We start from the raw sequence: 25,529 nt of genomic DNA on the forward strand, positions 1-25,529 counted from the left end.
CCTCGTGCAAATCTCAACCCGCTATATCATGCTCTCTGTGTTCTTTGTTGCAGATAAAAAAAATCCCTTCTGACTTGGCATGTAATGTTAAATTTGTTGGTGATTTATTTTGTTGTTTTCTGCTTCGGTAGCTTAGAACAGCTGCTATTCTTACAGAAGCAAGTAAATTTTACAAAGAGAGAGCAGAAATGAAGTATTTAGGAATTAGAAGGCACTTTGTACACCAAAACATACTTACTAGTGCACATCAGTACAAACATTAGTCACTCTTGTTTGTTGAAAACACTTGAAATGAAGGGCCCTCTGTTTCTGTGGATGGCACAAGGGCCTGAAGAGCAATGAAAAGGACATCTTTGGTGTTGTCTTCAAAGGTGAATAATGAGGAACTATTGAATTCTTTGTATAATCTATTAGCCCACACCAACAGATGTCCTCATATGAACTTGCTGCTTCAGTCAGGGCAAACTATACAGTGAGGGAGCTAAAGATTTGGGGGGGGGCAGCTCTAGATGGAAATGAGTTTAATTTCAACAGCTTGATTTTTCACCTGACAGTCTACCAAGACCACCATCATCCGCTCTTTTAATAATTATTTTTCTTTTAAAAAAACAAAATTTCAAATTCAGAACAAACCCAGAGCTGTTCTGTTAGGTATTACGCCATCTCTGGATCTTACTGCTTTCCTGATTCATCTCATTCACAGTTCATTCTGGAATGTGAATCAGTGTTATTTCCTGTCCATCTGAAGGGCGGCTGAGGTTACAAAGTGCCTTGATTAATAGTCTGCTCCTCGGATTTGCTGAGATTGAAAACCAAACAACTGGGAAGAGGAAAGGGGGGTTGGGAAGTTTACGCTAATTGGATTATTTTGCAGATAAATTCAAATACAGCCTTCTTAATATCGACACCAGAAGGTAGTCATTAGCAGAACAGGGGAAATGGCCCTAAGGGCAGGTCCAGCCAGGGTGAGGTAAATTTCAGATGGCTTTGCTAGGCTACTCAGGCTTTCTCTGTCTGTCTCCGTCCCTCAGTACAGAACATAGCTTGACAAAGTTCTTGTGTTTGAAGCCAGACGCAGTTCACATTATAGTGCCTAATTATTGCAGAACTGGTAAATAATTTTTCCCCTGTGGGTGTATTTGCCAGTACCTTTGTTTGCATGTGGCTTATAGTCAGAGCTCTCAGAGAGTAAAACTGGGAGGGGGGAGAGAAAAGAAATATCTCCTCGGTTGTATTCTCCTTTATAGTTCCAGCAGTAAACTGGGATTAATCAAGTGCAGTTAGCTCAAAACTTGAGAGAGGAGGAGGGAAAGGGCGAGGACAATATTTGCATGTATCCGAGAAGGAACAGTTCCAGAACACTCCTGACTGGGGAGCTTTGAAAGGTACATTTCTCCAGGGAGTTCTGGCCATTTCAGCTATAGGAGGAACAAGGCTGCTGCCAGCGTAAGAGGAGCCTTCTCTGTACACTGGGTCAGTGATGTGCAGCTTGTTTTGTTTTTTATATTTTCTACTGGAGCCAAAGGAGTTTTCCTCTCCAGTAGCTGCAGCCTTGTGTTTTGAGGATGCCTTTGCTGAATAGGTTTTTCAACGTGTCGGACATGGGTAGGCGGTGGGGGACTGAGGGAGATCTGATGCCCTTGTCCACGGGCAGCCTGCCCTTTCGTCAGCAGGGGATCCTAGGTTGGGAGTTGCCTGAGATGTTCAGAATGGTAAAGCTCATTTGGAAATCAAAAAGTGAGCTTCGGGGGACAAAGCAGAGAAGCGTTCTGGACAGCAGCGATGGTCCGAATATTTTGCCAGGTAAACTGAAAATGTTATACAGTTCTTTTGTTGCACAGGGACGTTTCTGATAGACTTGGAAAAGTCAAAGCTGACAAATGGCATTTTACATAACGTGTTGCTTTTACCAATGAATTATGTATATGTAGTACATGAGCTCAATGTTGCTTATGTGAGAATACACTTAAGAAAAATTGTATTATTATTATTATTTAGGTATTTAAGGTGCAGTTCTATACTTAGCTGGGAATAGACCCAATTGAACTCCCTGGGACTTGCTTCTGGGAAGATGTGTTCAGAATAGTCATCTAGGAGCAACAAGATTGTGATTTAGTGCTAACTTGTTAATTTACTTAAATAATTTTGAGCAGTATGCTGGAGACTTACTCCCTAAATGCAATCATCCATGAAAAAAACCTAACAGTTCTGCATGTATCAACATTAATGAATATGCTAAAAAAAATGTTTCCTAAGTTTGGGGACCGTATACATGCAGTCTTGGTGGGTTTGAACGCCAGCTTTGAAAGCTTGTTAGCTCCTCCAGCCCAAGTTCAAAAGGGAATGAGTGAGGGAAATAATAATTTTTTAAATAAATAAACAAAAGTTTCAAAACCCACTAATTTTAACACAGTACATATATTTATGAACGTGCTAAAGTGTTTTTCCAATGAAATCAGGGGGTGTTTAAAGTGCTTAACTTTGCCTGAATTCTACCCGAATTATCTTTATGACTTGTTTATAAATGTTTTTGCTCTCCTGAACCTAAGAGTGGGGTAAATTTTGAAACTGAACTTTCAAATGGAATCAAAGTTACTTTTTGAAAGTAGTCAAAACAAAATAAAAAAATTCCTTCCGGTAGCACCTTAGAGACCAACTAAGTTTGCTATTGGTATGAGCTTTCGTGTGCATGCACACTTCTTCAGATACTTCTTTTGAAAGTAGTTTGTGAACTTTTGAAGATGCCACCTTTAGTGCCTAGCTAGTAAAGTCTTGCAAATATTTTAAATGTGTTGCATGTTTTCTTGCATGTTTTCAGCTAAATCTGATTGATGGTATTTGACGTCTTTAAAAATGTTACTTTAGGAGGCCATTTAGTATATTTATAAATGGTGATTCAAATAAGTCAACAAAAAATACATCTGTGTTATTTAGACAAAATATTCATACTGGCAATTACTGTGATCCTAATTTACTCTGCATCTTCAGATAGTATGAAAATGTCAGTATAGGTCCATTTCTTTTAGCATATATGTTGGTAAGATCAAGAAGATACTTTTATTATAATCAGTCATTTTCAGACATTTGTTCTGTGTCTGTCTTCAAAATAGGGCAGTAACATTCTTTGGGTTAGAGTTCTTTTCTTGATTATTTGTATCAAAGCTGATTACACTTGACTGAGTTTTGATTAAACTTTTCAGTTGTTAATGTTTATGTATAAGGGAGGAATGGGGGGACAAATTCAGTTTATTTCACAGCTTAATGTGAACATACCTAATTCACATTTCCTGAAACAATATGGGAATCGAAACATAGCTGTCCTTTGAAATTCTCACTTCTCTGAATTTTGGAAAACAATACTCCAACAAAAAATTCTGAACAAAAAGGTGTTTATTAGGGGAAAGTGTGCATAGGCATAGACATGTACATAGTAGTGAAAATAAATTGCATAAATGCATTATATTGGGGAAAGTGCTTATAAAAAGTGTATACTAGGAGAAATTAGCGCTAATATGCTACCTAATTTTCATGATGATCTTTTTTTAAAAAAAGAAATTGCAAACTGATATTGAAGTGTGGCAAACCTAAGACTGGAAAGCTGAGAAAGAAAAATTAGCAGATTGGTCTATATTTGTAGAATACGGATTATCTGCCTGAAGTTTTATGCACATTAGGTTTCCTTGCACAGTGGGTATCTGGCACTTAAAAACACTCTGTACTGACCATTTGATGTACTAACTTGCACTTATGATAATGCAATAAAAGAAACCTATTCATCAATGTGAATATCTCAAAGTGCAGTGTAGGAAAGGCCATCATAGGAAATGGGCAGGTGGAAGGGAAAAGTACAACAGTGATTCTTCTGTTAACTTTCTACTTTCTGTACTGACTTCGTCAATGTTCAAATTTTAAAGCCATAGAAAAGAATTGTGGTCCTGTACATCTTCCTAGAGAAAGCCCTATGCATTTCTTTATAAATCGGGGCCATTATATATATTTACTTATACCCTGCCCATCTGGCTGGGTTCCAACAGGAGATTAAAAATACATTAAAACAGCAGTCATTAAAAAAAAAAAAACTTCCCTAAGCTAATACAAGTTTTGGAAAGTTTGTGGAAATCCAGAGGAGCTTCTTCCCTTTATAATAATAATATAATAATAATTTATTATTTATACCCCGCCCATCTGGCTGGGTTTCCCCAGCCACTCTGGGCGGCTTCCAAAAGAATATTAAAATACTGTGATATATCAAACATTAAAAGCTTCCCTAAACAGGGCTGCCTTCAGATGTCTTCTAAAAGTCTGGTAGTTGTTGTTCTCTTTGACATCTGGTGGGAGGGCGTTCCACAGGGAGGGTGCCACTACCGAGAAGGCCCTCTGCCTGGTTCCCTGTAACTTGGCTTCTCGCAGTGAGGGAACCGCCAGAAGGCCCTCAGTGCTGGACCTCAGTGTCCGGGTAGAACGATGGAGGTAGAGACGCTCCTTCAGGTATACTGGACCGAGGCCATTTAGGGCTTTAAAGGTCAGCACCAACACTTTGAATTGTGCTCGGAAACGTACTGGGAGACAATGTAGGTCTTTCAAGACCGGTGTTATATGGTCTCGGCGGCCGCTCCCAGTCACCAGTCTGGCTGCTGCATTCTGGATTAGTTGTAGTTTCCGGGTCACCTTCAAAGGTAGCCCCACGTAGAGCGCATTGCAGTAGTCCAAGCGGGAGATAACCAGAGCATGCACCACTCTGGCAAGGCAGTCCGCGGGCAGATAGGGTCTCAGCCTACGTACCAGATGGAGCTGGTACACAGCTGCCCTGGACACGGATTTAACCTGTGCCTCCATGGACAGCTGTGAGTCCAAAATGACTCCCAGGCTGCGCACCTGGTCCTTCAGGGGCACAGTTACCCCATTCAGGACCAGGGAATCCTCCACACCTGCCCGCCTCCTGTCCCCCAGAAACTGTACTTCTGTCTTGTCAGGATTCAATCTCAATCTGTTTGCCGCCATCCATCCTCCAACCGCCTCCAGACACTCACACAGGACCGTCACCACCTTCACTGGTTCTGATTTGAAAGAGAGGTAGAGCTTTCTTTCTTTCTTTCTTTCTTTCTTTCTTTCTTTCTTTCTTTCTTATTCTTTCTTTCTTATTCTTTCTTTCTTTCTTTCTTTCTTTCTTTCTTTCTTTCTTTCTTTCTTTCTTTCTTTCTTTCTTTCTTTCTTTCGCATGCTTACTGTACAAGCAGCAAGTACAAAGTGTCCAGAAAAGGGCTGCAATAAGCAAGCATCCAACATCATGTTATAGCATACAGATGCCATACTGGTCACGCAATACTTTTGCATCCAGAAAGGAAGATTAGGACACAGTAACCCCATGTTAGGAACCCACAGGCTATCATTCAAAGAGGATTGAGGTCAACATGAACACTTTTCTACACTTCTGATTGAATCATAAAGACAAAGTGTATCTTTGGAGGGTACAGGCTGAGTTAGGGAGTATATGTATTGCTTTTGGCAGGATAACTTCTGGTCCACGTGATATTGTGGTGACTGTGGAGGGAATGATTGGCTAGGTGGCTGTAGCCAAGCAGCTGCGTTTCAGCATTAGTAATCAACACGGGGGGATTAAATATTGGGCTTTTATATTTTTTAATAAAGCAGGGATGGTAAAAGGAGGAAATCATGTCGGCCTCCAGAGAAAAAGCACTACATACTTTATTTTGCAGGCTGGGAACAACTTATATTAAAAGGACACTAAACTAGAAGTCTTCCCAGAGAGGTTATTTTGGGTAAAGGAAAGAGACCAGGCTATGCATGATTTCTAAAGCATTTTGGCTGGAAAGGGAATAGGGCAAATTGAAAGGGATTTTGAAGTTTTGTGGGGCAATTAGCAGTTCAATATTCAGAGGAATGGACCATGGCCAGAGGGGCATGAGGTAATGCTGTACCGACCACATGTTGTGGGCAAGGGAGGCTGGAAAATCCTGGAAAAGCTACTAAGACAGGAAAAACAACATTGCCATCTACTTGCTATGGCTAGAGAAAAGCTCCCCCTGTGAATTCAGTAGAACATAGTTGTCTCCAGGGCTCCTAATGGCTCTCGTATGTCTGCCAGGAATGTGTATCTGTGTATATAAAAAGTGCAGTTAGTGTATTCTGTGGAAACTCAAATGTGTATATAGTGTACATATGTTTCAGTAAATGTCAGAAAAGGGACCAGTGGGAAAAGATTTCTAAAATGTGACATTAATCAGGAGTTTCCAGGGGCAATCAAGTGCCTCTGGTTAATGACCAAATACCATCCTTGTTTCAGTCACTCACTGGGAAAAGATTGCATTCACCATGCCTAGTCTGTGAATCTAGAAAACTAGCATCATAGCAGACACCTTTCCAACATTTAACTGGTATATCTCAAGAACCATCAAATCCCTTCAACAAATTATTCAATGATTAATTGGTATAGTTTATGAACTGCCTTCATCTTCATTATTTACTGATTACTGTTGGGCAGGCTGAGAAATATCCAGACCTGTGAAGACATTGATTGTTTTTGAGGTGTTTTCTTATTTAAGAAAAGCATTGAACAATTATCTGCTGTTCTCATTCTCTCAGCACATCTTTCCTCACCAACCTACCTTTCCTCACTATACCACTCTGTCTTTTCTCTTACCAACCACTTCGCCAGTGACATCTGTATCTGCGAAAAGGCAAGGTCATTTTAACGCAGCAGATTATTGTGGCCACTCTTCTGACATCTGCAGGCATAAAATCCCAGGGTGAGGGGGAATAACTAAAGAAAGGTGTTTCAAGGTGTTGAGACCAAGATTAGAGAAGATCAGCATCTAGCCAATTACATTACTATAAATCCAAAGTGTGTACAGTCATATTTTATGTTGTGATCTGCCCTGAGATCTATGGGTATAGGGTGGTATACAGATTTCTAAAAACCCATTTAAAGCCACAGGGTGTAATTCAACATCACACTCCTCTGAACATTTCATCTCTGTAAGCATTACAGTTTGCTGGATGGCATCATCACCCTTCTCCTCCCCTTGTGTGCTATTCTGGGAGTGCAACTGACAACCTCCCAAGCCAATTTTGGGCATTCAGGAGGAAGAGAGGGAGGGAAAGCCCTGTTGTGCAAGCATTAGAAGTGGTTTCGGTGACTCCTGCCCATAATGACTTGGATTTAGGTGGTTTACATATGCACAGTTACATGCCTGAAAGTTACACTGAAATTGTTGGCAGTTTCTTCCAAACAATATGCTTTAGATCGGGGTATTAATCCATGTCATCTTGGAGCAGCACCCAATTGCTGCAATAAATATCTGTACAGATGAAACTATGCCAATGGTTGCCTTTACTCCCCCAGCTAGACTGGAGTCAGGTACTAGCACCACCACAACACACTTGTTTGTACTGTGCTAGTACGGGGACTTTTTCTCTCACTATTTCTATATCTGCCTCTAAGCACAAGTATTTTATGGCATCTTAGGATATAGACATACAACCATTTTAGGATATGTTGATTAATACTTGCAGCAGTCATTTGGTACACACACACACAATCCAGTTTCACACTAGAGTGATCAAACCCACAGTGGGCTGTTTAGAATTACGCAGTAATACATTTTGGTTGGTTGCGTAAAAGCATGCAGCATGCTAAGAAATGCAATGTGCAGAGCTGTTTCTCAGTACCATGGAAACAACTTTTTCTAGCTGTGACTGAGACACTATGGAACATTATGTTTGATTCTGAAATGAGTAACTGTAAAATGGAGGACCGTGATCATTATTCCTCTGATGGAGTATAAGCATCATGACCAGCATTACTCCTCACTGTTTCTTCAGAATGGAAAGGGGAAGAAAGAGGGCTATGGGCTTCCAAAACAGTTGCATGACAGGATATCCACAGGAGGTAAACCTAACCCTGCTGTCAGCTAACACTTCATGTACGTCACTTATTAGGGTGTGGAATCACAAACTAAAAGCATAAGAACAGTTCTCTGGCACATCAAAGAAAACTACCTCACATTACAAAATACAACATGGATGAACTCTTCACTGGTTGTTTAAAGCAGAATTTCACTGGGCTGGACCCAATATAACAGAGCAGGATTTTGTTCTATATTTTTAAACACAACAGGAATTACTCATTGTTTAGTTAAATATGGTAGGTTTATTCTACTGTACAGCAATTGTCAGTGTGACTTCTCTGCCTTCATGAAAACCATACATCTCCCTCTGTTTCCTTCCTTCATATTAAAATGCTTGGCAGATCTCTGCATCCACAACAGGAGGGACACGCAGTCACTTCAAATGCTTTTATGTATAATGAGGGTGTATAAGTGTGTACTTACTTCTCAGATGCCTTCAGGAAGTGAAACATCTCAATAGCCTCTCCCTTTTCCTGTAAATCTTTTAACAACTCCAGTACACAAATGTTTCCCAACAAATACGTGAACACAAAGAACTGTGGCTTTCTATCAGATGACTGAGTGAAATTGTTTAGGAAATTAAAACAAAGAAGTTGATTGGTTAAGCTGGTTGGAATAAGCCAGCCTAAAGTCAAACTTTAGGATGCCTATATTTTTCTAAACCAACCAAACAAACAAACAAACACCCTCTTTATTGCATATTCTGTTACACACACACACACACACACACACACACACACTTAATAGAAGTTCTTTTTTTTAAAAAAAATCCTGTTGCCTCCTCATCCCTAGCCTCTATGCTTGGCTGGAGTCGAGGATCTTGCAACACTATCAGAAAATGATTGAAAAGCTAATTCACATCTTATCCTGTCTTACCTGGAAGCAACCCAGCAGTGCCTCTCCATTGCATGTCTCCACACCATGCCACCATGTGGTTTGGTGTGAAATTATGTAATAGGTTGTTTCTGTATATTGCACACACACATCTTCCATGGAACTGCTACTGTGAGGGCAACTTCTAAAATACCTTACCCTATGTTTTAATGAACCACTAGAATAGAGGAGGCTCAAAGCTTTGGAGTAGCTACCAGAACACTCATTTGCTTGTCTGTACTATTTGCTTTTGCTTCATGGGAGTCACTGTCAAGAGGTTACTTGCCAGTTTTTCATAGGTACTCCAGCAGGGCCTAGAGAATATTGTCTAACTGATGGCTATGAAGATATGCCCATCTGACAGAGCTGGTTTTATTTCCATTGTTTCCAATGTCCACATACTTGAGTGATAGCCATCTAATTGAGTTGTGCGTATTAAATTTTAGTACAATAACAAGTACTGTCTATATAGTAATTATGATCCTGATTGACAGCCTGATTATTTGTTTTCACCTGATTATTTGTTCTCTTGATATTGTCATATAGGGACAAAAATATGTTATCAGAATCTGGTTTAATTAGATTGCCTTGCATCTACAGCTGGAAAATGCTATTAAGTTCAGATTTATCATTGAGTACTGAATATACTCACAACTAAAATTCAGTTTTGTATTCTTACCTAAATTCTGTTTTTGATATAATGGTATAATGAATGTCTTTATTTTTCTGACCAATGAGTGCATTATTTTTAGGCACATACTTTCTGCATGACAAAGTAGGGTAAAGGCTTACTTAACAGAGTTTTGTAATTATATGCTGCAAGTTGGATAACAAAAGTGCAAAACACTCATTGCTAATTACAGTAAATGTTCGTGCTTCTTGACCAAGTTGGCCACACAGACCTCACAAGCCTTTCACTAATATTTCTGTAGGCACTGTGTACCCAGAGATGTGCATAGGTCTGGCTTCGCAGTGGAGGACTGAGAAACTTTATGGTTTGGGCAAGGTCAAAATACTGTAGCATTTGGGGGGGGATACATACTCTATATTTAGATGGCCTCACATGCACATATGAAAAAGCACACTGTTTATGTACAACATCATGAACAGCATTAGTCATAAAAAATCAATTGGTAGAAATCTAAGATTAAAAAATGCAGATTCTACCCATAACTCAAACTTTGTGAATCATTAAAATTTGTGTTTGTCTCTGCATGTCTAACAGAAACCAGTCACAATTGGACAGCTAAAGTATACTGCCCAAGTGCTGACTGAACTGAGTAATCCAGGAGCATGCCAAATATTTTATTTATTGAACATTTATCTTTAAAATTATCAGTCTAAATTCCGGCTGGATTAGCCTTCAAGTCTTGCAGTAGAACATCAACCACATTCTGATCCAATACATACAATAGGCTCCCACACTCTTCTTTTTCCAAAAACAACTTGTTGTGACAGGCTTTCCCTGCTGGATGAATGGGTCTCTGCCATGGGTGTCTATTTTGTATTGTTTTGGAGGTAAATAAGTGTGTGTATGTGTGTGTTGTTGTTTGCATATCACCTTGAGATACTTGGGTAGAAGGTGATTAATAAAATAATAAAAACAACAGTAACAACAATAACTATTATTATTATTATTATTATTATTATTTAAATCAGCTGGGAATGCCTACAAATACTATTAGAAAAATAAAGGTTATTTTATATAGTTTGATGCTATGTAGTACTTCATAATTCAGTAACTGGGCGGTTCTGTAAACCAGAGAGGAAGGAACATTCTGATGACACTTGTGGGCAGCATATTAGGAGGAGTCTTGGCTAATATGTTTTCCATTTTCCTTCCTTAACCAGAGAAGTTCACCAAAGATGCCTTTTATAGAGTCGGTGACTTATGACATCATTATCATATTTGTTTTTGTTTACAAAACCAGAAGCTGGTTCAATCCATTTAGACTCATGGTGCTGCCTAGTTCACATGAGGTTTCATTTAGCTTTCGTTTCGGTTTCTTTGTGGAGAAGAAATTGAAGTTAACCTTGGAAATAATGCAACAAGTGTGGCGGGGGGGACGGGGGGGGGGAATCAGTTGAGAGCATGAGATGATACACATCTGAACAGTTCTGTGGTTTACACAAGGGGATGGTAGCTTGCACATTCTCTGAGAGGTTCAGCAAATGAAAGCTCCCCAGACCACTTGAAAGGAACAATAAATAAACTCTGGTCTGTTTTATGAAGTTCTATGGAGTGAACTCTGTTGATGTGTCACAGGTAACAATCTTCCATATGGATCTAAGGTGGCCTGGTGCTGCTGTCTTGTTGTGTAGTTCATTCACATTCCAGAGCTTTAGCAAGAAGCAAACCAGGAGACAGGCACTCACTCACTCATGGCTCCCAAGGCTTCAGTACTACAATTATGCAGAATTAATCAGATTTGTGAATGTGGAATCAGAAGGCACATTCTTGTTTTCCTTGCAGCTGTGGGCCTCCCTTCTCTCTCTAGACAACATTGCCAACTTTAGGCAGCAAAGATTTGAGCTGGAGTGGAATCTTTCCAGAACTAACAGGAACTTGAAATAAAGCCCATAACAAAATCCACATTATTTAGGATCACAGTGGTGGCTTCCCTCACTGCAATGTATAATTCCAGAGTGGGGGGTGGGGGAGATGGTTAAAAACTAGACATGTAGATTGCTGTTGCAACAAAACTGTATATATTAGAGAGCACTTTGGATAAGTGAAGGATGTGTATAAATATAGACCAGAATAAATCCAAAATAGTTGACTTCTATGAAAAGTGAATATCTCACTTACTCTGGTTTAATTGTACCTTTGGCCTTCTGTTGTCAGTTTAGAAGGTGTGGTAAATACATTTATTGAGATCTGTTTTAACCTCAGTTCTTACGTGTGTGTCACTTTAAACACCCATGTAAATTAATATTCAAATATTTAAAATTGGAATGAGAGGAAGGCATAAAAGGCATAGCAATGACTTCCACTTACACAGTGGGACTACCCCTCCTCCCCCGATCATCCAGAGCAGATTTGGGGATGGTTGCAGGGGAAGGAGAGGGAGACAAGTCCCATTGTGGAAGCAGAAGTCATTCTGCTCACAAATTTACTTAGTTAAATGCCATCCAATGTCATCTGCACTACAAATAAAGAGTTGAATTCAGGTGGGCAGAGCAGAGAAATAAACTGTGGGAGTCAAACACTAAGAAATGCGAAAAAGAAAAAAGAAGAAAAAAGGAGAGAAGTTCAACTGAAACTTAAATAAATGTAAATAAGTACAGTGACAACCACTCTATCAAAGACTCCTGCTTACTGGACAGACTTGTCACTTAAATTAATAGATAATTTAGCAACCAACATTGTCCAGTAGTTAAAAAGAGACTGTTAATCAACAAACTGAAATACTTTCCATTCAGGGAGACAGACTATCATAGTAAACAGCACCTCACTTAGCAGCAAGCCTTTGCACTACGAAAGGAAGCATGGCCGTCTTTTCACCTCCTGTATCCTGTTGGTATACAGAGGATATTGTACCCTCCCCTACAGAAAGGCTTTTATTAACTGTTGGAGGAATTATTTCTAACAGCATTTCCCAGCCATACTGCAATGATTCAATTCTTAACATTTCTTTCAAGAGAGACATTTTTCAGGCCTCTGGAAGTCAGCCACTAAATGTCTGTAACACCTTAGGCACTGTTTTTCAACACATCTTGTGGATCACTAATTGGGGTTTTCATAATACCACAAAATTGCAAGCATTCCTTTGATATAAGAAAGAATGCGCTTTGCTGTGGGGGTAAATGAAAAAAAGATATTACCTTTAAAACACTATTAATTATTTTTTGCATAGCTTGAAAAGCAGAACTGTGTGTGTGTGTGTGTGTGTGTGTGTGTTTGTGTTTTCAAAGGAAATGAATTAGATCTTCCTCAAATCTTGAACTTCACATGGTTCTGTAGTTAAAATACTACTATATATACAATGCATTAAATAATATTGAAAATACTTTGAAATATCATTTTTGTACAGCTCCCAATCTTGCATCCTATGAAAAAGAAAATAGCTCTGTAAATAGGTATGATGTTTCAAAGGAGCTCTTTGCAGTAGAATTTCTCGTGCTTGGTTCAGTTTTGACACACCATTTCCTTTTCTGTTAATCTGAAGGTACATCCTGTGACTGACAAATCTTATACATATGTATTCATTGAAAAATCATTTATAGTTTGCCTTTATGCCCTAATATGAGGCACCCAATGTGGCTCACAAAAGACAGAAGAAAATCTTGAAAGCATATCCGAATAAAATGTCTTTGGAATTAACAAGCCATGTTTGTAGCTAATGACAGAACAATCAAAAAAAGTGGAAGGGAGAAAACTAGAGACAGAAATACAAACACACCCAAATACACCCACCACATACATCAGATGAACATACATCCGCTTAGGAAAAAGTCTGCAGCTAATATGGGGATGTTCCTCTATGGTAATTGCACACGTATGTTGAGTGTATGAAGCAAAGGCAAATTAAAATCTCTTAGGAGAACAAAAAGGCTCAGTAACAAGGGCTGTTAAGATTAGAAATACCGTATTTTGCGCCCCATAGGATGCACCGGCCCATAAGATGCACCTAGTTTTTTTGTGGGGAAATAAAGGGGGGGAATTATTATTTTTTCCCCGGCGCGGGGCTGGGTTGGGGGAAGCCTGAGCTTCCCCCGACCCCAGCCCCCAGAACAGGCTGCTCTGCGCAAGCCGTGGGAGCCCTCCCGCGGCTTGCGCAGAGCTACCCGAAGCCACGGCGCGACTGCTGAGCGCGCCGCGGCTTCGGGATAAGAGGCAGCTCTGCGCAAGCCGGGGCAGTCCTCCCCCGGCTTGTGCGGAGCTACCTGAAGCCACGTCACGACTGCTGAGTGCACCGGGGCTTCGGGATAAGAGGCAGCTCTGCGCAAGCCAGGGCAGCCCTCCCGCGGCTTGCGCGGAGCTACCCGAAGCCCCGGCACGACTGCTGAGTGCACAGGGGCTTCAGGATAAGAGGCAGCTCTGTGCAAGCCGGGGGAGGGCTCCCGCGGCTTCCGCAAAGTTTCCTGAAGCCTGGAGAGTGAGAGGGGTCGGTGCTCACCAACCCCTCTCGCTCTCCAGGCTTCAGCGAAAGCCTGCATTCGCCCCATAGGACGCACACACATTTCCCCTTCATTTTTGGAGGGGGAAAAGTGCGTCCTATAGGGCGAAAAATACGGTAAAAGTTTTGTTTGCCAACAAGAATTGCCTCAAGATCTCCATGTGGTAAATGTTGCTACAGTTGATTGAATCGGTGGATTGATTTATTTGTGTACCATGCTTTGTAGTTATTTTGTTAAATCTAATAGTCCATCATGCTGGACACAAATAAAGAATTCCTTCAGTTATCTAAAATCTATTCTATTGAAAGATTTGAGCTTGGAGTTTTTGTTCAGCAATGGATGCATCTGAAATAAACAGTTTTTGACAAGAAGAATAAAAAAGAAAATGACAACTTGATAAGCGATAGGGATCTTGCTGCTAAATGTCTATTTTATCCAGTGTTTCTCTCCCACTTAAAGATGTCCCGGCTTTGAGATACAGATAGGTAGCCGTGTATCTGAAGAAGTGTGCATGCACACGAAAGCTCATACCAAGAACTAACTTAGTTGGTCTTTAAGGTGCTACTGTAAGGATTTTTTTTTATTGCGGCTTTGAGAGGCCTTAATCATCCTTAGGTAGAAGTTTTGTCTATCAAACACAGCAAGTTTGTGTTCAGCCTTGCCCGTGCTATTAGCTGAGAATGAGCCACCTAAGGACCACCCAGGCTTTAAAACATTTTTCTTATGGGCCAGAGTTAAAATAGGTTGCTACTATGCACTCACTAACCAGTGCTATCTTCCTGTCTGAAATTGTTTCAAGATGGACCCATTTTCTATCACAGACGTAACTTAAGATCGTTCTAAGTGGTTTTTTAAAAAAATAAAATCTAGAGAACAAAAACATATTTTCAAGTTATGGAAGAATGAAATGTGCTTCTGTTATATCTGTCCTGGCTCCTATCCAGAACATGCAGATAGAGGATTTTACTTGTAAGTAAAGAAATTATTCTTCTTCTTCTTTGGCGATCACTCGTAGCCAAGAAAGATTGTCTTCCATAAACATGGTTTTAACAATGAGTCCATAAGTGATTGTGGAGGCCAATTCTGGATCCACACGTCCTTCCACAGTGGGGACATTGGTTTCCGGGCGGGAGTTGATCACGGTGTGGATTTGCCAAGCGTGCCTTCCTCTTAGCACATTTCTCCCTTGTGTCCTCAGTTTGAGTGTCTTCTAAGCCCACGACACCTTTGGTATCAATGTTGGCCCTTTTGGAAAGATAAACTGCCTAGGTAAGAGAAGTGGCCAGTAGTGGTTCAGGCTCAGTAGCAGACACAGTGCTCAGGAGCTTATGAGCAGGGCAATAAGTTCAGAATTGGACAGCAGTGACAGAGATGTCCCAACAAGTTTCCCCATCTCTCCCACCAAGCTTTTAAAGATGAGACATGGCCACTCTCAACACTCTCTCGCTTTGCAGGAATGTCAAGCTAGCAAGTTTTCACTTTGTTAGGGTAGGTGGACTGCTCCTATCTGCAAAGGTGGCACCTGGTTCTAGGTGACAAGATTGACCCTCTTCTGTCACTAATACCTTCTGTTCAGTCTCTCCTACTGCTTGATGCAAGCCTTCCCCAGCCACTAGCTTCTTAGAAGTTTATAGGGGGGGGAATCAAATATCCTTGTTTTACAATCATGCAGTGTAAGCATATCCAAATAATGACCAGGCTTGTGCCAAACATTCTCATAGGAGCCACTATTTTGGTTTTACCATAGTGTCCTGGATAGAGTGCATCAGCCATGGGACTAGCAGCTACCCCAAAGTAGTGTTTAGAATTCACCATAAGGAGGAAGTAAATGGAAAACGTTTAGTGGCAGAAATGACAAAATGACAACATAAGCTTTATTTAAAGAATGGACACACACTTATTTCCCTGTGCAGAATGATTTCTTGGGAGCTTCCAGATGACATGTTTCATGAGCATCCATCCTGATTTGTTTGCAGAGAGATTAGATGAAGTTGCATCTAAGCAAGTATTATCCCACACTTTCCAGTGCAAGTTCCCCACCACTTTTCTTATCACAGAAAGGTCAGCCTTTTTGGCAAACATTTTTGTTTTGCAAAACCTTCAAATTCAACTGTAAATATGCAACCTGAATTTTCTGGAAAATAGTGACAGTCTGGAAACACCCCTTGCCATACTAGTTGCAGTGTCAGACTGAAATTCTTTCTCCTTACAGTCTATTTTCTAACTGGAAAAAGCAAAGCAACACTTTTTTTAAAAGGGGGCTTCATAGTCAGGTGTGATCAGCATCCATCCATTCTGCAAGAATCAGGTTCTTTCCACTTATTGATTTCTTTCTTTTCTTTGCCTCTGCTCTTCTCTTTGGCGAGAACCTAACTCACGGAATAGGATCCTTTTAAGCACGAGTTCTTGAAAAGCTTCTTAAGAGGAAAAGGAGGAAGAGTAATTGGATTGGGGGGTGAACAGAATTATCTTGGCATTCTGTGACAGCTGTAATATAATGTAAATTATTACTAATAGAGAGCAATTATAAAGTGTTCAGTAAGCACTACCTCATTCCCAATAGATTTTCACACAAAAGAGGAGAGATGTTAAACTTGCAGTATGGCTCTGGAGCAGCTGATTATATCTTATCTTGTGTACGTAAGAACTGAGACGTTTTAAAAATGGCACAATAACCATGACACACGAAAGAACATGATGTTCCAGGCAGCAGGATTTGCATTTCTCTCCTCTTTTATAACAATCTAGAGGCTGTCACTTTTATAACCTAGCTATGTTATTGCTTATGTGTGACTGCACTCTGATTTTTCAGCTGTACATCCTTCTTATTTGAAAGCCCGTTGCTTGGCGTATGGTAATCTTAATCTTTCATTTGCACCGTGCATGCTGTTGCTATTAGTGTTCCGATAAGAATAAATCAAATGCAAATATTGATGCTGTTGCTTGTCATTACTAATGGTTCCACCTTGTGTTACATTCCTTAAGAAATGGTACTTCAGAGCTGTACCAGTGGCTCTCAAAGCTCTTCACTTGCATTAACACACGGTTAACTCCTCAGACAGATTTCTTTTTTTCAGAGCTGCAATTTTTCACCCTGTAGGCGGACTGAAAGCAGAGATGAGTTTAAATGATAACACCAAGATTTTTTTTAGATAATAGTGCAGCCTAAAATATAAGAAAGAGTCTATACAGAATAACATCAGTCCTGTGATACGGAGTACTTATAATTATCCCTTGAAATCACTTTGGTGCAGTTGTGCTGTGGATTCACCTAGTGAGCTGGGTACCAAACGAATACAAGACATCTTCCCCTCGGCCTCTTGTAGGTTTGAGGTCTCTGGTGTTGCTATTGAACTTGCCCATGCATTTCACTTGAGTGGGCACTCCCACACTTATTGCCCTTTGTCCTTGCCATGGAAATTAAAAGGGCAAGCTGCGCATGCAAATCACTAGCTTCATGGCAAATGACCTTCCTTGCTTCAGGCTTAAACTAAACATGATGGCCACAAATGCATGTTTCCCCTGCATGTTCAAAGGGTGCAGGGACCAGATCTTAAAAGAAAAGCATATGCAAAGAGAGTGGAATTCTCATCTGGTCCATGCTGCCTTCCCTACATACCCTCCCAATGGGAACTTTTGTCCTAGAGGGTAGAGCCAAGTTGGTGAAAAGATCTCAGGTGGCAGGCAGCAGACAGGCAAGCAGAGGGTGGTGGAGAGAAAAGGAAAATGGGACTTCCTTGCTGGTTTACCCCCTTTTACTCTTAAAACTGAACCCCTTGCCCCTTTATATGACTGGAGCAGACTTGGGTTTAGAAGCAAGGGTTGACTGCCATGACCTGTAGGTTGATTCTTCATTTCCTCTTCCTTCGTTTCCTCTTCCATCTGCTTATATTCTTTAGCTGCAGCAGTAGCTGCTTAAATAAATTGGTTGGAAGGCAATGCACATTGTCCAGCCAAAACTTCATGAATGATACTCTGTTTACTATTATATTTATTTTGGATGTTTTGAGAAGTTCTCTTAGGAAGCAGATAAAATGAAGACATTCTGGACAGAGAGTGGCAAAGGGATGCTGTCGCTATGTATTTATGATTAGAAATGACTCAAACATTTACATCCATTTAGCTGTTAAAGAATCCAACCAGTAGGCCTTCATTATGTTACTCTCTAAAAGATGGTGCAAATCGATAGTGCTGTATAAATTTAATAATAATATTGAATGCATTAAAGTTTCCTGCAGCTCTTGAAGGCTCTTTATACCATAGAATAAGCAACACTTGCTGCATATCAGCCACTGCAAAATCCCAGGGAAATGCATTCATTTTAATTTTCTTTAAAATAAAGGTCTATAACTTGAAGGCACTAAAAGAACCTGTGATTTAACATTTCTCGAGTGCTCAATTCCTGGCTCAAACCTGATGCTGGGCAGTTCCAATATAAAGTGAGATTTAGTGCCATGTAATTTGGTGAGGGATATAATTTTTCCCCACAAGAGCGGGTGGTGGATCTCAGCAGCTTTACTAACCAGAAATTTTATTTCTCTAGACAACCCATTCAGTTTTGCTTTTTTTAAACAGGAAGAATGCAGGAGATTAAATAAAGGCTTGGAATGCTTAATAACTTCTGTTCTTTCAGCAATGCAACAAAAAATGTACAACAGTGGGTGCATTTTTATAGAATTATATTATATAATACATTTATTGGTATAATACAGGAAATTGTTATTATACCAAAAGTCAAATTTACAAGAACATTTCTGAGTTGGCAAAGTCATTATCCTGGTGGTAAAAAATGCTTCCTGGTGATAAAAAAAGCATACAAGATTGTAAAAGTGTAGTGTCCTGGTACTGTACAACATTGGTACTAAAAATGTTGTATAGCAGTGACTATTGAAACAGAAGAAGATTATTTCCCACATCAAATTGAAATAATACCCTACTACCACAACTAGGACCAGCTCTAGGTTTGAGGCCAGGGACAATGTGATCTGATGAGGCACCTCCTCTTTCATGCTACTGAATATCCTGAGTAGGAGGGAACGGGGAATCTGTTGATTTCAGTTATCTCATTTTTCCAAGTGGAAATTCAGTTCTCCACATCTCTGCAGCAATTTTCAGTTTTTCTTTTTCTTTTCTTTTTTAGAAAGTCCTAGTGAATCCCCACCAGACCCTCCAATATACAATTTTCCAAAAGGAATCCAATTATCTTATAGAAATGGGGGAGGCTCTGTGCTGCTTCATACCCACACCCTCCAGGATGGAGTCTCGAGCCCACACTCCCATATCATCCATTACTCTTCTCAGGAACTGAGAACTGACTGACAGCAAAATCATGGGAAGTTGTGTGCCAACAATATATGACATTATTGCATCATACAATATGGATGGACCTTCCCACACTTGGCACAAAGTCATCATTTCAAGGATATGATAAGTTAAAGGGCAGGTGAAGTTCTTATGCACATAACATGTAACCTAACTGGATTGGTTCCTTCTAGTTTCATCCATATTTAAAACAGCACTGAAATGAAGGGTGGAATATATTTCCCCTTCCTTGTTAGGGGTTGCCAGGGCTTTTTCTCTTTGGGGTGTTCTGGCACCTTTGTAGCATTTCGGCAGGGAGGCACATCTCTCAGGGCTGCGTACCAAAGGCTGTGGGTGGCACAGTGCTTTGTGTTGCACAATGGAGGCTGTGGGTAGCAGGCGGATTGGTGAAAAAGTGAAGCTTTTTAAGGGGTGAGCGCCTCTAAAAAAGCTCCATAAGTTCTGGCACCTCTTTTTCTAGGGGGGGGGGGAAAGGCCTTGGGGGTTGGTATGATAAAATCTAGGATATGCTTACGGTAGACAAATTATCTACTCAGCTAAAATCAATATCTTCAGTACAAAAGACATTTTAGAGAAACGGTTCCTCTTCTTAACAAAAGTAGACACTAGAGATTGAAAGTATAAAAGACGAGCTTGACTTTCTTTGATTATTAAGATTATGTGTTTTAAGCCTTAGTTATCTTCTCTCAGTAATAACTAGCTGATATGTCACATATGCTAAGTTTTTAAATATATTTTAATAATTTTAGACCTGATGTTTTTCACATGGCTTTTCATTTTACTTGTTTTAAATTCAGTTGTCCATACTATTAAGGGTCACTTCTGATGAGTAAAATGGTAAAATAATGAGAAATCAAAATAGAAAAAGAGAGGAATCTGCTGCTGTGTTTTTAAAGAACTGTAAAAACTGCTGGTTTGATACAATTTCTGTAAAGATGTTGAATTAATAAAACCAATACGGTGTCACGGTAGACATGAGTACTGAGGACTGGGGAGACTTGGGATCATATCTCCATTCAGCCATGAATCTCAGCGACATTGCACCAGTTTCTGTCTGCCTCCTCTTCCCTGTCTCTCCAGTTTTGCTCAACAAAATTAAGCCAAGCCTTGGCTTAGTGAAGCCATGTGAGTATCAGTCTGCCAGAAAGAAGCTCACACTGCTTTGCTCCTCTCTTTCTGCTGGCATGCTGAGCTAAGTTTGATTTAGTATGCTGTCCAAAACCAGGACTTCTGGTTAAGAGCCAGTGTGGTGTAGTGGTTAAGAGCAGTAGTCTCACAATCTGGAGAACCGGGTTCGCGTCTCCGCTCCTCCACATGCAGCTGCTGGGTGACCTTGGGCCAGTCACACTTCTCTGAAGTCTCTCAGCTTCACTCATCTCACAGAGTGTTTGTTGTGGGGGAAAGGAGAATGTTAGCTGCTTTGAGACTCCTTAAAGGGAGTGAAAGGCGGGATATCAAATCCAAACTCTTCTTCTCCTTCTTAAGCTTCGTCTTCACTAAGTCTAAGCTGCAACCATGAAGAAACAAGGCTTAGCTTAGCATGTCATGCAAACCTCATCATTGCTCTCTTCACCTAACCTGCATCCCTGACCTTTTGTAATATGGAAGAATTCCACATATGCTATTCTGGACTCTATAGAGAAATGACAGGAAATAAATGTAATGTGGGATAACAGTTGGAGAATTACCATAGCTCAGTGGTAGTAGGCCTGGGAATGGTCCTATCTGAAACCCTGGAGAGAAACTGCCACTTGCCAGTTAGCGCAGCAGACCATGTTGAGCTAGATACACCAGTGGTCTGATTTCAGTATGAGTCAGCTTCCTTTGCTCCTAATTTGCTCTTGTAGCAATCATGGACTGCTCAGCTTCTTTTTAGTGCCCTCATCTACTATTGTCTGCTGCTTGGCTTGTTAAAAACATCACAATAAAAAAGTGTGGAAAGCTTGTGTTGGTGCTGCTGCAGACTCCGACACAGAGTTTCCTGTAGGCTGAACAAATTATTCTAACTCTTCCTGGCATCGTGTGCTATTGCTTTGGCCCAGCTACTGAAGAAGTTAGTTTTGTTTCTTAGGCTCTCAGGGTCTTTCCTGTGCATTGGCCCTTTAAAAACAAGCAATACAGTATCTGTAGAACCAGCTGCCCTTCCCAAACACCTGGTTCGCTTTAGTGATTATATGTGTGACCCCCCAGGATGGCAATTTCAGCTGTCAGTATCAAAGTAAATTTGCACCAATTGGGGAAATGTAATAGAATTCAGTGCTTGCTTGAGAACATTTTTTCCTTGTGGAATTTTCTTCTTTTTGAAGCAGAGACTCCATTGGAAAGCAATTCTCGAAGCCTGGAGTGAAGGTGTGTTGTAATTTCTTTTGGGCACATTATCTGCAAGAAGGGCGACAAATTGAGGACAGCAATTATTTGGTTGGGGTCAGGGGTGTTGTTAGGGGAGCAGCTGGTCTGCTATGCTGAGACCCAGCTCTCTAGCGTGTGTGTGTGTGTGTGTGTGTGTGTGTGTGTGTGTGTGTAAAAGCTTGAGTTGCTGGAGTTACTGGAAAGCACAGTGCCATGTGAGACCGCAGCTGCTCACTATCTTAATATGCTCAGAAACTAAAATGTGCATCTATTCACACCTTATATTTAAAACACATGAGCTCCCTAAAGAAAGAAATCTGGGAACTGTAGTTTGTTGAGGGTGCTAGGAAATATAGCTCTGTAAGGGCTAAACCATAATTTCCAGTCTTGGGGAAAGTATATATTATGTATGCAGCAAAAGTTAGTATACACAATTATTATTTAAATTTGTGTCATGGTAGGCCAGTGAGTAGCCAATAATGCTACTGATTTAGGTGTCTTTTTGATCCTAGTGACTTAAAAGGTAAAAGAATGGCATTAATAAACATGCAGGAGCTATTCTGAAAAGGCTGGTCTTATTAGTGCTCAGTGAAGTATGGATCTATCAAGTAGCCACATTTGTGGAGTGAGGTAGAGAGAAGCAGTGAAAACAGTGTAGGTAGAGAAGTCTAGACTGTGGATTAAGCATTTCTGTCCTAACTTCATCAAGACCGTTAAAATTGTCGAGTTGGAAGAGACCCCAAGGGTCATCTAGTCCAACCCGCTGCAAACTAAATCATACACCTGTGGGTATAGGGCGGTATTTAATTCAATAAATAAAATAAAATAAAATACATGACAGATGCCCATCCAATCTCTGCTTAAAAACCTCCAAGGAGAGCCCACCACATCTCATGGGAGTCCATTCCACTCTCAAATAGCTCTTGCTATCAAAGTTCTTCCTGATGTTTAGTTGGAATCTCCTTTCTTGTAGCTTGAAGCCACTGGCTTGGGTCCTAGCTTCCAGAGCAAGAGAAAACAAGCTTGCTCCATCCTCCATGTGAGGGCCCTTTAGATACTTGAATATAACTACCATCTCATCTCATCTCATTCTTCTCTTTTCCTGGCTAAACATACCCAGCTCCCTCAACGGTTCCTCATAAGGAAGTGGCGTCAAAGAATAATTGGAAAGTTAGAAATATTTTTAGTCTTGCTGTTTTTGCAATATTCAGCCTTTATATGTTCAATCTGAGTTCAGGCATGGCTGTGGTAATCCTGATGGATGGGATGAGGGGAGTGTGACCCTGCTCTTGCTTCTGATACCATACTGGACCAGCTAAATGGAATGGAATGGGGGCAGTGTGGCCACCTGAGGCAAAACAGGAAGGTGTGTTTCCCGCCTCCCCCCTTGCCAAAGCTTCACCTACTGGGGTCATGCAGCTGCGGGTTCTGGTGAGATCTCACTGGAAGCCACCATTGTGCAGTGGGTGGGGTGCCTACAGAGGCACTGTCCCACAGGATTCTGCCACCCGAGGAACCTGTTTCAGTTCACCTCATGGGCAACCCTGTTAGTGTTTCCAGTCCAGAGAATAGCATTGGGAGGGTGCTTTTCAGCCTCCTAGCAGTTATATTGTGGGGTACCATGAGGCGCTACTTTATCCCCAGTGCTATTTAATACCTATATGAAGCCACTGGGAGCAGTCATAAGGAGTTGGGAGCAAGGTGCCATCAGTACACTGATAACACTTGGCTCTATTTCTCCGTGACATCTGAATCAGGAGAGGTTACACAGGTGCCTGGTGGAAATGGATGAGAGAAAAATAAGCTGAGACTGAACCCTAGCATGATGGAGTTGCTGTGGGCAAGTGGTTTTTGGGTATGAGAAATTAGATGGGTGGGGCTTCCATTCCCCTTGAAGGAACAGGTACCTGCTCTGGAGGTGCTTCTGGGTCCAGCTTGGTCACTGAAGGCCCATATAACCCCAGTGGCTAGAAGTGTCAACAGCTTTGATCATTCCTTGAGGGGGGAAACTTGACCATAGTAGTTCAGGCACTGCTGAGTTCAAGACTGGACTGTTGCAATGCAGCCTATGCAGGGTTTCTCTTGCACATTACCTGAAAACTGTAGTTAGTGCAGAATACCTCAGCACAGTTCCTAACAGGAGTGAGACCCTGTTGGCATATATCACCTCAGCTTACATAACTTCACTGGTTGCCAAGCCTGATGTTTTGATAGTCTAGAGTTTCCAGCTAGTTGGATTTAACCAAATTCAGGCAGCCTGTATTAGTCTGTGCTCCAAATAACGCACCTTTTAAAATATAGATGTGTAGTAAAATGATTTTGAAAAAGACTTAGATCAACTTTAGATTGAGCAATGAAGTTCCAGAAAATCTTTGTGAACAAAATTAACAAGTATTTGTGTCTGTCTGTAGTACGAATATGAACAGTAATATGTAGAAGATAGCAGGAAATGTGTGTGAGTGTAGGCAATAAAGCACACGCATACAAGCACTATTGTGTGTTGGTTGTGCCAGAGAAGCATTATCCATTGGGCTTTACCATCACTACTCCCTTCACTTGGAATTAATTGCTGACAGTGAAGTTGAATAATTTTCATTCGGAGCGTTTTGTGTGGAACATTTTCCACTAAAAATGCATGCATTGTTCGCAACACACCCACCCCCTTGGAGTTCCCTAACTTTCACAAATTGCACCTGTTGATGCTCCAGTGAACGGAACAAAAATAAAAGAAGACTACGGAAATTACTTGCCTGATTAAAAAGGAAAGAAGCTGGGCCTCTGAACATGTTCTGGCATGTTGTGACATGTCTGCTCTGTATTTCTGCAAATCATTTTTTTAAAGCTTGATTCCAGCTACCTGCTGATCAGATCAGCTGCTTGATTAAGAGCAAGTTAGTGCAGAAGCCGGAGCTCAACTTAAAGAGAAGTTTCTTCCTTATGAAGGAAGGGTGGGGAACCAGTGGCCTCTGCAAATGTTGTTGGGCTCCCACTCCCATCAGCCCCATCACAATAGTCTGGGATTATGGGAGTAATGTCTAGAGGGCCACAGGTTCCCCATCCCCATCCCTGCCCTGGAGGGAAATGGCAACCAAGCACAGCCTTGCGAAATATTATTTGTAGTCTACCATCTATGTACTGGAGCTTCCTAGATTTAATAAGAACCTGGCCAAGCTGATGTTCTATCAAGAATTTTGCAGGCAGAAAGTAAATGGCTGGCATTTTGTGAATGTCCTAGGGTTCTAAGTTTGGTAGGCCTACTCTAGTGCTGATTGTGCATTTATCTGTTATGTTTCTAGCCCATCCTTCTTTCAGTGGACTCAGGGTAACATCTAAGAGATGGTGTTAACTGTTCATGGAAGTGTGGTGAACTCAGACTACCAAATAAGCTGTTTGCACCAAATTTTCAGGGATTCACTGGTATCCCTCAACCCTCTATGTGACATCCCACACCATTCACTATTCCCCAACCTTCAAAAGAGGCTTTTAACATAAGAATAGCCAGGTAGAACAGGCCAACAAACCTACTACTACTACTACTACTAATAATAATAATAATTTATTTATACCCCGCCCATCTGGCTGGGCCTCCCCAGCCACTCTGGGCGGCTTCCATAGAAACCAAAAATACACTAAAATATCACACGTTAAAAACTTCCCTGACCAGGGCTGCCTTAAGATGTCTTCTGAATGTCAGGTAGTTGTTTATCGCTTTGACATCTCGTGGGAGGGCGTTCCACAGGGCGGGCGCCACTACCGAGAAGGCCCTCTGCCTGGTTCCCTGTAACTTGGCCTCTCGCAGTGAGGGAACCGCCAGAAGGCCCTTGGCGCTGGACCTCAGCGTCCGGGCAGAACGATGGGGGTGGAGACGCTCCTTCAGGTATACTGGACCAAGGCCGTTTAGGGCTTTAAAGGTCAGCATCAACACTTTGAATTGTG

At 41.0% G+C, this 25,529-nt stretch overlaps 1 protein-coding gene and 1 long non-coding RNA gene across 5 annotated transcripts in view; one reads left to right on the top strand and one right to left on the bottom strand.

Moving 5' to 3' along the window:
* LOC308583703 overlaps window positions 1-8,541 on the bottom strand; it is a 58,698-nt gene extending 50,157 nt beyond the window's left edge. The window contains exon 1 of the long non-coding RNA XR_014006362.1: window positions 8,352-8,541. This is a non-coding gene — a long non-coding RNA (uncharacterized lncRNA). The remainder of the gene's footprint in view (window positions 1-8,351) is intronic.
* Window positions 1-25,529, top strand: part of PDE7B (phosphodiesterase 7B) — a 166,565-nt gene that overhangs the window by 96,828 nt on the left and 44,208 nt on the right. Inside the window, exons 1-2 of one of the 4 annotated variants that reach the window (XM_081187894.1) lie at window positions 924-970; window positions 1,655-1,803. The exons of 2 other annotated variants lie outside the window; for them this stretch is intronic. In XM_081187894.1, coding sequence (XP_081044020.1) covers window positions 939-970; window positions 1,655-1,803 — 181 coding nt within the window. In that variant the 5' untranslated portion in view covers window positions 924-938. Of the gene's footprint in view, window positions 1-916; window positions 1,804-25,529 lie in introns of those variants that run through there. One more of the 4 variants, XM_081187893.1, reaches the window with a different exon arrangement.

This window comes from Podarcis bocagei (genome assembly GCF_964188305.1).
Source record: "Podarcis bocagei genome assembly, chromosome: 3".
Classification (NCBI taxonomy): Eukaryota; Metazoa; Chordata; class Lepidosauria; order Squamata; family Lacertidae; genus Podarcis; species Podarcis bocagei.